At 31.9% G+C, this 15599-nt stretch overlaps 1 protein-coding gene across 1 annotated transcript; it reads right to left on the bottom strand.

The window, feature by feature from the left end:
- Positions 1-162: 162 nt before the first annotated feature.
- GATA26 (GATA transcription factor 26) lies at positions 163-5289 on the bottom strand. The gene is made up of 8 exons (XM_085712931.1): positions 4840-5289; positions 3131-3502; positions 1992-2337; positions 1699-1771; positions 1457-1560; positions 1139-1322; positions 933-1044; positions 163-625 (listed from the first exon to the last, which is right to left on the bottom strand). Exons 1-8 carry the CDS (start codon positions 4877-4879, stop codon positions 357-359), a joined length of 1500 nt encoding a protein of 499 aa, XP_085569057.1. The 5' UTR covers positions 4880-5289; the 3' UTR covers positions 163-356.
- Between the last annotated feature and the right edge of the window lie 10310 nt (positions 5290-15599).

The raw sequence follows: 15599 nt of genomic DNA, 5'->3' as shown, positions 1-15599 counted from the left end.
ATTTATATACGTTTATTTTTTATAAAAATTGTTACTCCCGAATGAATTATAAATAAAATTTACCTCATATTTTTGCAATAAAATGTAAGTAAAATTATTGGGTGTTGAAAACATAAGCTGGGGAGGGAGGTTTCAATGGAAATAAAAAAGATGTCTAAAAAATTTGGAGAAAACCGCTTCTCATTTCATGCTATCTTACAATCTGTTGCCAACCTATACAAAAATATTCCATCCAATTTCAAATCCTTGACAATCCAAGCTCCAAAAAGAAGGTTGCAAATAAGGAAAAGCACAACCGTCATATATTTAAGATGTAAATTATGTGTCTACCAGAGTATAACCTTGTAATGTGTTGCTTAATGGTTCACAAAATGTGAGTATGCTGAGCTACTACTAGTGCTGGCTTGAGCACCAAAGTATGAAGTTGGGTGCAGAAGTTCTGCCTGCGGAAAAGAATTATTAGAAGGCACTTCTAGCAGCAGATCTTGATCAGAACTCTCCTCAACAAAGTTAAAAGAATCTAGCAAGTGTGAGCTTGCATCAGGAGGCAAAGGAAATAGGCTTTTTGGATTATAACTAGTCTTTGTGATAATTCTTTTGGGGCTCCTCATTATTGTCTTCATCTCTGAAATTTGCAAGATGTGTGATAAGAATGATTCCTCAGTTAAATCATAAGGAGTAGTAATTAAAAAGAATGAAGTTATTAGTTAATAGCATGATTTTAAAGTTTAACAACGCACTGTAGAGTGTAAAGCAAGTAATGTGAATCATTGATGAATAAATCAATGGTTGCTGTTACATCCGCATAGATAATGAATCATTGTTGAAATATCAGTATTAATTGTCCAACTTTGAAGGAGTCATATCCTAATTGGAAGGTCTTATGATATGATCTGTTTGTTGTCTTAGTTGATTTAAGATTTAACGCTAACCTGGAAAGTTCTGATTTCTGCTATCACGCATTCTCTTCACATTTGCAACATTGGTTGATGCTATACCAGCAGATCCTGGAACATCCGATTTTTCAGCCCTACTTTTACATCTCTGCATCGGTAGAAGGGTGTGATATTTGATAAGTATCAATATAATTCTTATTTATCAGCAGTCTATAATATCAAGATAAGAAACAGTCATAAACCTTGTTATGATAGTGTTCCACCCATTTCGACTTTGACAACTCATTTAGTGCATATCTTTTCAAAGTCTCGCAGTCTTCAGGTTTTACATCCGGCAAAGAGATATCAAAGGCGCCTTTTGCAAGAAGCTGCTGAAAATTAGTTAAGTTCTCCTTGAATTGAGAGCTACCGAACATGACCTTAAGGCTGCACAAACAACAATAACAAATCGTAAATCTTGATGGACTCGTCTCAAATCATCCCCTTAAAAAGTCTCATGTATGATACACAACTGTGTTGTATAATTTTTTTTAAAGGAAATAACTGAGTAGAATTCTAACCCATCAGGAAGTTTAGCAGTATCAACCACAGGAAGAAACTTCAATAATTGTTGCTGCTCTTCATATGACAAGTTCCTCGTAAATTCTTCATAGTTTACTACATCCTAACCAAACATAATAACAATTATGTTAAGCATTCAGCGATTAGATAGAATTGAGCGCTAGCCTACTAACATTTTATTGTAAATATTTATACAAGCTATGCCAACTGCCAAGAATTCAACTAGGAGAATATAACTTACATTTAAATCTACAAAACACAAGGGTGAATCATGATTTCCAAGGATTTGTACTCTTTCCAGCTGAGACTTGTCACTGAAATTTAAAAAGCAGATATATTAATTGCCGCATCGCACTTTGTCTCTTCTCCAAAATAATATCAGCAAATTTATCACAAGTATATTTCTTTACCAAGTTACACGCAAAAAAATAATGCACAACTAACATATAAGAATCAACTTTTTTGGCAGACAAACAAAATAGATTTTCTTTCTTTGCGTAACAACCATGTTTATTCTAGTGAAAGAAAGCTTGCCTTTTAAGAACGGCGCCAGAATAAGAATATGCGTCACTCATTGGGTATAGTCCATTATCAAATGAAAGAGAGCTAGCCTCAGACTCTTCGTCGCGAGCTACATAACTAGGATGCCTAATGAGAACACTTCCATGTCCTATCTCGACAGAGACCATTGGTGCTTCACTTTCATAAAGAAGATCCCCATCAGAAGATTCAGAAAAACAAGATTGTTGTTCATGAAGAATAGTGCATAAATCTTTTGTGAGCTTCTCAACAGAAGATGGCTGCTTTGCACGACCAACACATGTCCTCTTTTTTGAAGGCACTGTGGGAGTGGTATCCCAGACCACTGACTGAGCAGGTCCTAAATCAACCAAACAATAAATTAAAATTAAATATTTTTGTGAAAAAACAAAAGATAGGTTACCAGTTTTGATGTACAGATTACATATTTTGCATAATGATGCATGTAAAGAATTTCTTGATCAGAGGCATATAATGATGAACTATACAAACAAATCATATATGTAAACACGGAATTGGACTTTCATGAAAACATGTTATCTAAGGAATATGTATTGTACATATTAGATATCATAAATAAAAAAAATAAGAACTTTCCGCAATAAATGTGGTTGATATAACAAGAGCTTCATGGCAGAAGAATATTTAAATCACCTCTTCAATTCTTTTTTTCATTGTCGATGGAAAGCAGATCCTATGCGTGATTACATGGGCGTTTGGAGTAGCGTATTCAAATGTTAATTAGGTTTATCTCATGGAGCAAGCACTTATATCAGTGTTTGGACTTTGGATTTACAAAAGATAAGTTATGACATGTTCATAAGTTGTTTTCGGCATACTTAAAACTTAAGAAGTATCTTACGAGTATGTGCTTGATTAAGTTCCTTAGAATAGCGAATGAGCACTTAATTAAACATCTTACATAAACAAGCCCTAGAAGCAAAACTCAGATATCTTATTTTAAGAAAAGCAACAACTAAGAAATTGTGCTGCTATTCAGGAATTTTCTTATTTATCCTTATTTCACTATCCATTTTTTGACTGTGCTAACATAAAATACATACTATTTTGAAGGAATGCCCAATGCTTTAATCAGTTATGAAGAAAGAGCTACCAATGAAATCAGAACAAACCTGTTAGATCACTAGCATCTGTGCCACCAAATTGTGCGCAGCTTTCGGAGTTAGACAATGCTGATCCTGAACTTGATCGATTACTCATATCTTCATCAAAAGCCTTTTGGAATCCCTGGTTGTAATCAGATGCAAGTCCTCCAGATACTACATTATAGTGGTTCTGCTTCCGTTTGAGCAAGTTCACTTCTTTGTTCTTATTTAACGATATGCTCTTCGTCCTTGAAGCCCTTTGATCATCAAAATCATCAGTTTCAGCCCGAGCATGTAAAGGTGTGTAATTTGCAAGTGTTCCCTTTGTCCTCCACCGCGAACCACATGCATTGCATAGTATTGGCTTCTCTGGTGGCCCATTGCGCCAAAGTGGTGTGCCTGTTGCAATGCTCAATTGTCAGAACTCAGAACAAAGATGTATCTCAGATTGGATAAACCGCCAAGTTCTAACAAACAATATTCATATTTTTCCGATAATCCAAATCGCAAAGCATATAAAAGTACATATTAAACTTGATACCGCACAACAAACCACTTAAACAGTTACGTATGATTAATACATATCCATAGTTCAATACTTGATTGTGAGGACAAGAAGATATTGATACAAAAGGGACTCAGAGCAGTTAGTGATAAGACTCAAACTAAGAACATATGTATCCTGTGGTGAAAAGATTGATTGCATTTGAGCTGAAAAGATTAACAGCAACAGCCAAGTCTAAGAGTATTGAACATCACACTAGTAGCGATGACTTTAACGCTTAAGAATTAGCAAACAGCTTCAAAACATTGAGAAAAAGCAATGAAATTCTTCAATGCTCAAGTAGTAGAAGTAGTTCCATTAAGGTGATCAGTATTGTAAAACAGAAACAAAATAATCACAGATTTATAAAACTTTTTGGATTGATTTTTCATTAGCCAGAAAGCAATGGAGCAAGACATGATTGAGGGATGAATGCATTGCTTCTCCAAGATCCTCTGACACATTGAGAAATTGTTATATAAAGAAAAAACAAAAACAACTTTGTAAATTCCTTTTAGAAGACAAAAATGAATCAAATTGTGGCATTTTACAAATCCATAATCCCCTTATCTCATTTCCATTGAAATAAGAATACATGAACTGTTTTTTGACTCTTTTTGATAAAGACATTAACATTTAACAGTATCAGGTGTTCTTCGCATAGTTTAAAATCCGGTCCACAACCGCAACTGCGAACGCAATATAACGGTATTCGAGATCTCCATAGCATCATCACAACCGCAATTATGACAGCATCGGCTGCAGTTATCCGCATTTCAACGTAATATAAAGGTTTGCAGCGTAAACACAACCGCGACAAAAAATTTAAACCATTTCCTATCAATGCAACAAATCACCAATTCAATCAACTCCCCTTAATCTTTTTCCAGTTAGTTACATTGTCTCAGATTTCAAACACAGTCAAAGAAAACAAAGACCAGAAACACAGTGAAACAAAAAGTCAAATAAAACTGAAAAATCAACACAATTTCCACAACTTTCAATTCCAAATGCTTAATACAACATCATTAATCCTACTTTTGAATCTGTATAAATCCATAGTATTACACAGAACAAGCCTAATTTTTCTTAGTTTATATTCTTAACACATCACACATTAAAAAAAAAACATAAAAAAAATAAAGAACTTGAAAAAAAATTATAAATATATATTGGAGAAACAAGAACTCACTTGTAACTCCACAGTGATGGCAAGGTCCTTGTTTACCCATGTCTCAGAAAAATGAACAAAATTTTGCAGAAGAATAAAGGGTATATATATATATTTTTTGACCAAAAAAAAGGAGAATAAAAATGGAAGTTTTATAAAAATTTATTACAATAATTAATTAAAATGGTTTTTTTTTTTCTATAGCAAACCTAAAATATGATAGGTTGCAAAAAAAAAAAAGCATAAAACCAATATACCCAGAAATGTTTTTTTTTTCTTCCTTTCTTTTTAGTCCTTAAAAAGAACACCAAAAAAACAAAAACAGTAACTAGAATTGAAGGGATTGATGTATATGTTATAGTAGATGGGAATTTGTACAATCCAATGGAAGAGAAAAGAGCATTGGAGAAAAATCTGAGAAATGGTTGTGAAAAGTGGAAATGGTGAGAGAGAAGAGAAAGAGAGAAAGTCAGTGTTTGTGACCCTTTGTTTTGTATATGAAGTAATTGTTTCAGCTTTTCTTTTTTCCTTTTTTTTCAAATCTTTTCTTTCCTCTTTTTTATTTTTTTATCAAAATTTTCAATAATTTTATCCGCGCATCGTGTCAGACATTAAATGTTAATATCTTCTTATGTGGTGTTATCTCTGCCTTGTCTAATTTTTGAATCTAGTATCATTTGCGCATAAACGCAAATATTAATCCCTCGAGTTGTAGGATCGTAATGAGTGGTGGAACTCTGATTAAGTTGGAATTTTTTTTTTACCATCTCATTTAAGTGTTTTTGGAATAAAAAAAATTAATTTGTTTGTTGTTGATTTTTTTTAATTAATTTTATTTCTAAATGTTTATTTTAGAATTATTTTGGGTTTGTTGTTGATGTTATTTGAGAGATTTCAATTTTTTCTTTTTTATTGAATTAATTTTTAAAAAAATAAATAAAAATGTCCTCATAAACATATTTTAGTTTGCAGAGACATTGTGGTATGCGATGATTGTGGTTCAAATCTTAAATTCTTCACTTATTCTTTTTTAAAGATTAATTTCTAGCAACTAAATTACTTGATAAAAAAAATTAAAATTATAAAATATGAGCTTAACTTCCAAGGAAAAAGAAGGGTAGGGGGAATATTATTGCACATATCCTGCTGACTATGGACTTTTCTTATTTGCTTATCAACAATTTCCAAATCTTCATCAAACAAAATCTTAAAGTAACTCATCTTCACCGTCCATTTCTTAGGCGTCAAATAGTTCTAGTTTTATTGTTTTCTTATAATATAAGTAAGAACCTATTAGCAATGAATATTATAAAGGGGAAGGAAAAAATGTAACCCACAAAAAAAGAGAGAAAACAACAAGGAGATGTCTTTGGCCTTTCCCACCTTTTATTCCTTTTTTTATTTAGAAGAGATGAGATTACTAATTTTATATTCTCGTGTGTGTGTGATGACATAATGTTTTGATGAGCATTTAATGTGATTTTTTTATGTTGAGAGAAAATGGGATTAAAAACATGAGTGTGTGACGACTATTAGTGTCATAGACCCAATTATCACCGTTGGATTAGGCAAGTGAGATTGATGATAAGGTTGATATTTCAAATCAAATTGCCTAATTCAAGCATTACTAATTTTTAGGATTTATTATAAGTAACTTTATCTTAATCAAACGGTGATTAAGGAAGTTTGTGAGCTAGCCACATGATTCTCGCACGTTATTGTTCAGAGATAAAGGCCCTATTATGTTTCATCTTAGTAAGCATAAGTGTAAAATTAAAATTAAAATTAATTATAAGATATATTTATGCTAAGAGATTGAAATTCTTGCTGTTTTTAACTTTATTCTCCAAATTTAAAAATGATTTCTTCTATTAAAACTAAATTATACTCCCTCCGTTTCAAAATGAGTGTCGTTTTAAGTGTTTACACACATATTAAGAAATACAATGATTAAGAGAAAGAGAATGACTATTTTACCAAATTATCCTCATTAACTATTAGTTAGTTTTAAAAGTAATACTTTGAAAGTAGTGTGCAGAGTATTAATTGGAGGGTACGATTGAAAAGAAAAAGTTATTATTGCATTGGAAACTGAAAGCGACACTCATTTTGAAATAAATTTTTTTTGCTAAAGCGACACTCATTTTAAGACGGATGGAGGATATAGGGAAGACAACATGACAAACGGTGTGTCCATGATAACATAGTGGGTATCTCGTGGATTTGACTAATCTGGTGCCTCGTAATTGTCCTTGTTTGCAATTTGTGTAAAAGAAATTTGGTGCAACATCTATAAGATTGTGCCATAAGATGAGGGACATAATGGAGTACTTTTTTAGGATTTTTTTTGTAGATGAACGGAATTATTAAAAACTGACACAGTTCCAACTCCAATAACAACTTTTGGTCTAACAATTTTTAGTTGAGTTATAATTTGTGAAATGTTTAAATATATTTTTATTCATATAGATATAGTGCATTATGATTTTGTTCTTAGAAAGTTTTGTTTTCTTTCTTTTATCTCTACAAAGTAAAAAAAATAAAAATTGTTTTTGACCTCAACTTTGGTTGCAAAAACACTGTTGTGGTTAAGAGAATGCTAAGTGACACATTGATGTGATGTATCTATTAATAATTTATTTATTAATAATACATTAGAAAGTTAAAATAGAGGCTTTCATTACAATCTTCTTGAAAAATTATTAATTCTTTGTAGAGCTATTAAAGAAGGTTTTTCGGTCTATTTAGAGCCGACTCTAACGATCTTTGAGTCTTATCATACAAGGGTCATTTTAAAAAGAGGAACTTTTCTCATTACCCGGTCTACGCCTCAAACAAGCCTTAAAGCAACCGCCCTCATGTACACCAACACCTTCTCTAACTCCATATAAAGTCTTTCCATCAAATCAACGCTTTTAACCTGTCAACTCTAATTTGGCAACCATCTATCCTGTATTTTGCTGCCAACACTTTGAACCATGGATCCACCCTGATCTACATGAAAGCCTCAAACACTGATGTCTTAACAACACTGTATTAAATTCCCTAATTTTCCTAACCCCCAAACCTCCTAACTCATTTTCTGAGCATACTAGTAACATACCCGTGCATCTGCACGGATACATTGGATCCAATTAATTTTGGAAGTATCCTATTCCTCACTCCTCCTCCAAAAGAAAGAATTAAAAAGAGATTTGATTAAAGAAATGATAACATTCAACATCACATTCAAACCTCCAGCTTCAATTAGGAACAAGAAAGGTGATGGTCACTTTGGCGCAAACCCCTTCCTAAGGTAAATTCACCAGTTAGTCTCCCATGAACTAAAACAAAGGTTGTTGTTGATCGCACACATTCCATAATCCATTGACACCTTTGACTCGAAAACCCTATTTTTATCATAAACATTTTTATATCGTTAACGTTAATATTGAGTTGAGGGCTCTTATTTTTGCAGGTTATTTTGTGAAAGACTTTTTGCGAAAATTTAGTACAAGGAATGTCTTACTGGTTAAGATATGTGGCATCATTCCATATATTCAAATCACGAGAGAGCGATGCACTATAGACGGATCTAGAAATTTTAATAAGGGGAGTCAAGATTATATTATAAAAATTTATATGAAAATATATAAACAGGTAAACATAAAAAAAAATTGTATAAGTTATGTTTATAATTGCTCTCAAATGTTGATTTTTTAAAATATTTTTCTATTTCTAGCATAGTTAAAAAAATATAACCCTAATTAATTGTTTTTCAACCACCAAAGTCAATCACAAATCATTTTCCAACAAATATAAGAGTAGTTTAGAGTATAACCAATATTATGTAATGTGACCTCACTTATATGGTATTATTGTCTCCGCATAATCCATCCATAACTCTACAAGAAATTATAAAACTAATAAATATGCTAACGAGTGTTCTAAGAACATTGATAAAAGATTTCATATAAGAAAATTTTATCGTGAAAATACATGTTATTTTTATCAATGTAATAATTACAACACCTTTTAATAAAAAATTACTTAATTTTGTTTCTTATTCAATACGCTTAGAACACTCATTAACATCTTTACATTTATAATTTTTTGTAGTGTTATAAATGGATTATCCAGAAACAATAATACTATATAAGTGAGGTCACATTACATAAATATATAAATATTTGGTTAAAAATACAATTGGCAAGTAGAGTCCGTTGACCCGCTGCCCCCACATAGAATCTGACTATACTCACAATACCATCTTCAACCTCTCCCTGGTGATGTATTTTCTCTTATCAACCTCTTAGGTTGGACTATTCAAATAAGGGTGAAATACACTACGCCTATCAAGAAGCTAATTCTTGGGTGATGCACTAGTTCTACAAGGTCATGATGAGGATATTTCCCTTGTGAAGATAGATGAGATTCCTTAGGAGGTACTTGTTACATTGAAGTCGGGTCTTAGTCTTGACTTTTATCTTCGTATTAAAAAACTAATGATTCGCTCAAGAGCGATCGAATGAAATACTTTTAATCTTTTTTAGTTTGATCAAATTCTTTGAATTTAAATTCAACTACATACTTTTGAGAAGGAGTTTGTCTTTTATTTTGGTCTTATTCGATTTGAGAGATTAATTTTATAGTTGCGTGTAGATGATATATGATTAAAAAAACTAAATTGTTGCACAAGTGAGTACACACTCTATGAAACACTATCGTATGAAACAGCCTAGAAGACCTCATTGAAAGACAAATTGAATGGCTCAAAGAGATTGCAAATAACACGACTTCCTTACTCTTACATTATTAAAAACTTTTGTTCCACCAATACTAAAAGTTAGAACACATTCTCTTCACCTATAGTGCCCGTTAGGAACATATGAACCACCAACCAAGTAAGATATATTGATGATTAAAAGCTAAATTCAACCATAGGACCATAGCTAACCCACCACCTCCTCTCGAATCTAACTTTTTTTTGGGCGATATACATCTGACCCTCTTGAAAAGAAAACAAAAAAGTGTTTTCACCCTAAGCTATTTCAGATCGTTATACAGCTAGAAGCAGTTGGGGTTGGGCTAAATATAATTTATATTTCCGACAATATAACGTGTTCTTAATTTAATTCCCATTGAACTGCTCAAAAAATTAATTCCTATTGAAAATTTAATTATGTTTAGTTTTAATATTTTTTAAAAGTAATGTTAGTAAACACTCATTTTAATATACTCTTTTCAATCTTCGCTTTTTTATTGGATGAAATAGAAACAAATCCTACCATTTTTTTGTGGGATGTTTTTTCATGCTGTTAATATCCTAATAATTAATTAACATGTAGTGAAGTCAGACAACATCTTATTCTAAGAAATGAAATATTTTTTTATTTTAATGGATTGAAGATGAAACCCTCCCAACATGCATTTTTACCTTTACAATTTTGATAGTTCTACAATAAATTATTATTTACTTGGGTTGGATTTACATATACACACCGGGTTGGATTTACTTGGGTTGCCTGTTGGGTTGGAATAGTTGGAACCTCTCACTTGGTGGTCGCCTTTTTAAAAAAAAAATCTATTTTCTCCTTTCTATCAGTTTATTTTATTTCCTTCTTCAAGGCTCCCTCGAGTATAATCTTAGGAACATTTAGTGGATTAGATATAATACTATTTGCTTGAATAAAGAAGAAGAACTATTGTTTGGGGGGGGGGGGGGGGGTGGGTGGGTGGTGGGTGGGTTAGGAGGATTTAATTTGACATTATTGGAGAAATGATACTCGAGGTTGAAGGTCGACAATGGTAGTTTATCATATAATGTTTTAGTCACGTGTTATGGTGAGGAAGGAGTGTTTGTGATGGTGGAAGAATAGATTCAGTTTGATGGAAATATTTGATGATATTGTGTATAAATGTGGGGATCGAAGTGGGTAGTTGGTTCGATGATAATTTGAGAAGAGTGGTAAGCAATGGGTCTTCTACATTATTTTTATGGAATGCATGGCTAAAGGAGGTACCCTTATGTTTAAGATTTGGGCATATTTTTTATCTAGTTGAGAATAAGCTATCATTTGTTGCTAAGATGAGTACCCTAAGTTAGGGTGCGGAAGGGGAGGCATGAAAATGGAGACTGCAGTTGTTGGCCTGGGAGGAAGATCAAATCGGGGAGTACTTCTATTGTTTTGCAGGATGGGGTAGATGATGGGTGGTTATGGCACTTAGATCCAACGAAATGGTACACAGTCAGTGGAGTTTATCAATTATTGTTATCAGGGGATCCTAGTGGAGGATCTCATTTCACCAACATTACTTGGAACAAGGTGGTCCCTTTGAAAGTCACTATTTTTGCTTAGCGGCTTTTGGGTAATGGGATCTCTACTAGAAACAATTTGTTTAGAAGAGGTATTATTAATGTTAATGATAAGTTGTGTGTGAGTGGTTGCGATAATATTGAAAATGTGGTCATCTATTTCTGGGTCATAATTTTTTTTGAAAATATTTGGTTGTTAGCAACGCATTGGTTAGGTATACAACATGTGAATCCATGTCTCTCTGATCATCTTCTCCAAATTGGTCGACTATGGGATTTTTCAAAAAGTATCCGGTTGTCGTTACATTTGATATGGTTATTGTGTGTTTGAGTTATTGGAAAAGATCAGAATTGCCGTAGTTTTTAGTATAAGGAGGAATCTTTGTATCGTCTGCTCGACAAGGTTAAGTTGATGTCTTTTTGGTGGTTGAAACCGGAAAATGTAAATTTTATTTTTGATTTTCAATTTTTTTTAGCTTAATCCCCTCATGTTTTGGGAGTAGTCACTTAATTTGTTTTGATTTAGTTTTTTTCGACTAATTACACTATAATGTAGTGAACTTTCTAAGTTTTTTGACATTACTTGTGTTGGATCGAACTTTGTTTTTTGATTAATATATTCATTCCGACCTTTTCCAAAAGGTGTATAATATAATATAATATAAAATAATATAATCCGTTAGATTTATATTATAATATAAGCAGTTAGATTTATAGCTTCTCCAAAAAAACAAATCCGTTAGATTTATAGAGCTTTATACTATATATAATATATGTTGGAACATGTGATGTTGGAAAATAAATTGGAAGATTAAACACCAAGTAATCATACTTTGATCTAATGTTGTGTGAATTGAAAAAATAGAGTGTGGGGGTCCCACATAAAATAGAACACACACATTAATAGTGTTTAAATTGCGGTATTTAATTTTAAATACTTGATAATGATAAAAATAATAGCAATTATTATTTTTATTCGAGAATATCACTTCCCATAAATTTAGCTTATGGTGGTTGTGATAAGAATAAGAATTTAATTAAATCTCTTATATTTCCTTCATTCAAATCCAATAATTTGTTTCCTCCACTTTTGTGATTTGTTTCTTTTGATCCTATCCACAAGTGTTGTTGAACTGATTAATGGATAAACTTCATTTTAACTTTATCCATTAAGAGTAACTGTTGTCGCAATTTGTGCTAAAACAGTTACAGAATCTCTATATAAATAGTGGACACCACTCAGTTCAAAAAATACACAAAATCGCACAGTTGATGCTTCCAGTGCGGTTTCTCTCTTCTCCCTCTGACTTGTGCTAGCGAGTTTCTTCTGCTTCTACTCCTTTCTGTCCCTTCGGAATTAAGAGTGTTCTTAAGACCATAATCCCTTTTCGGTTTAATGTCCCTTCGGAATTAAGAGTGGTCTTAAGTTCATAGTCCCTTCGGAATAAAGAGTACCATTAAGATCATAGTCCCTTTCGTAATAATAATGTCTCGTTGGAATTATGAATGATCTTAACAGTATATAAATTATTTAAATATTTTTCTATTTGAGGAGAAATGGTGGTATCACCATATTTGAGTGGTCGTAGTACCATATTGAATGTTTGGAGAACTTAAAGGTTAGAATGGTGGAAACACCATATTTGAGTGGTCTTAGCACCATATAGAATGGTAATAATATCATATTAAAGTGGTTTCAGTATTAAAGAGTGGTCTTAGTACCATATTCGAAGGTGTAAATCTCGAACGATTTTCTACAGTGCAGTAGTTAATCGAACAGTTGTAGCTGGACTTGTTTTATCTTGGAGGCGGCGTGGTTGATAGTCTACCTTGCACAATTTTGGGTAGTGCCACGAAACGTCTTAAAGAGAGCGACCTGGTCGTGACTCAACCTAGTAACAACTTCGGTAGATAATAGAATTTGGAAATCCAAATACAACAGTTTGGAAATCCAAAAACAACAATTTTAAGATGTTTCGATCTACTATGTTTACCGAAGAAGTTACTTATTAAGGTTAAGTTGTCTCTAAATATATTAAGGGTAAATCAAGCTATAGAAATACATCTTTTGACTGAAACGATGAAGTGATTGTTGTTTTTAAATAACAACACTAAAAATTCAAATACGTTGAATTTGTTTGAAATATGGTTTCGAAATCAGAGCCATATAATGAAACAATAATTTGTTTCAAAACAAATTATTTGTTACAGAACCAAACAAGTTTAGTTTGTTACAAAACATATGAAAAATGTTTGGACCGCAAAAGAAAATAATTTGTTACTAATTTGGTTTCGTCACGTACTCTTGTTACTAACAAGAAAAATAATTTGTTTCATTTGTTACTGAACAGTAACAAGAATTACAATGATAAAAATTTTTTTATATAAAACTTAATACTCTTACGTGATGTATTTTTCAAACAATTTACGTGAAGTTCCATAAGCTTATGCATCAAATTACACCATTGAAAAATTGGGTATACATAGTCGCTGGTCAGCATATTAAAACGGCAAGAATTTATATGAGAAATTTGCTTCAAATATTTCATATAAAAATAATAAAGAATCTGAATTTCAGATTTCTATTGAATAAGACTGAGTTAACTCAGACTTAAAGAAAGACTTGTGTACCATGCATTCTTGTGGGAAAAGACTGCACTTTGATGGTATGTTAAAAATTAAATTCTCCTTCTATTTCATTAGTTGTGTGATTTTAATATTTGACATATCAAAATTGATCATGAACAAGTGTTTAATTTTAAACTTGAGTAACTTGGACTTAATTCCAACGTTATATGATTAGACAATTTTATTTGTTGCAGTCAAGATATATGAACCAAAAGTTCATATAAATCAGAATTTAGAGAATATGAATCTCTAAACATAATAAATTATGATATGTGTGAATTTGATGACACATAAATTAGAAATGATAAAATGATATTTTTATCATATTTATTGATGACTGTCAATGTTTGAAAAAATAAAATTGATACGCTTGATATGTTCAATTTTTATAACAAAAAAAATTTGAAATTTATATTGAATAGAGTACCCAAGTCAATGAACAAAAATTCTAATTAAGAAATTTTCGAAGAAAAGACAATCCAACTTGTCTTATCTTTGAACTTGGGATTATCTGACATAAGTTCGGATTTCGCACCCAAGAGAGTTGAACTCACTAGTAGAGCCTATGAATGTGTATTCATCGGGTATGCGATAAATAACGAAACATATAGGTTTTATGACCTAAATGTTAAAGTGATCATAGAATTTAAAAGATGTCGATTTCTATGTAAATGTTTACCCCTTTAACTAAAGAATAGTGGGGGCACTAGTGGAGGCTCTAATGGGAGCACGACATTAGTGGGGGGCAAAATAAATTCCCTTTTAAAAATTAAGAACTAGTGGGGGCACTATATCTAATCACATTCATGTAATTAGAAATAGTTATGGAAACATCATACGAGATGTTAGAGAACCTCAAGGAGGTAAGAAAGCTAAAATTGCTAAAGAGTATGAACTTGGTTTATACATTGGAAGAAGATTCATTAAGCCTGAAAGAAGTTATATCCTCATTGGATGCTGAATTATGGCAAAAAGCTATAAACAATGAAATGAATTTTCTAGAGTCTAACAAAACATGACATTTGGTTGACTTGTCTCATAGTTGCAAAACTAATCAGTTATATTTGGATTTTGGAAAAAAGGAACTAAAACCTGATGGTACGGTTGATGAATACAAGGCTCTCCTTGTAGTCAAAGGTTTTAGACAGAGAAAAATATAGACTTCTTCGACATTCATTCACCAGTCACGAAAATCATATCCATAAGAGTAATAGTCCCTTTAGCCGTCGTTCATAACTCGATAGTACTTCAAATGGATGTGAAAGTTGCCTTTTTTTATGGTGAACTAGAAGAAAAAATCTATATGGAACAACTTGAAAGTTTTGTGATTTTTGGACAAGAAAACAAGATATGTAAGTTAGATAATTCTTTGTGAGGTCTAAAATAAATTCTTAAGGAATGACATGAAAAATTTGACATTCTAATGTTATCGAATGAGTATAAAGTGAATGAAAGTGACAAATAATATTTGCACGATCATATGTCTCTATGAAGACAACTTGCTCATATTTGGTTTAAAGATTCATGTTATGAATTATGTGAAATCATTGTTTATCAATAACATTGATAAGAAAGACCTAGACAAAGTTGAAGTAATTCTTGGTTTCAAGATTACTAGATCAGAAAAGAGAACTTTTTTGATAAATCTCACAAAGTTGAGAAGATCTTAAGAAAATGTTATTATTTGAGTGTAAACTTGCAAGCATATATTATGATCCAAGTGTAAGAACACTTGAGATGAAGTTAAACAAATAGAATATGCGAGCATCATTGGCAGTCCTTAGGTAAGCCAATGAATGTATTAGACCCGACATTGTCGATGTCGTAAAACTCTTGTGCAAGTTTACTAGTAGACAAA

Source organism: Medicago sativa, chromosome 5, assembly GCF_051527215.1.
Source record: "Medicago sativa cultivar Bolivia chromosome 5, Bolivia_mono, whole genome shotgun sequence".
NCBI classification, from domain to species: Eukaryota; Viridiplantae; Streptophyta; class Magnoliopsida; order Fabales; family Fabaceae; genus Medicago; species Medicago sativa.
Note: the sequence above shows the minus strand (reverse complement) of the source record. Positions and strands in the feature narration are given on the sequence as shown.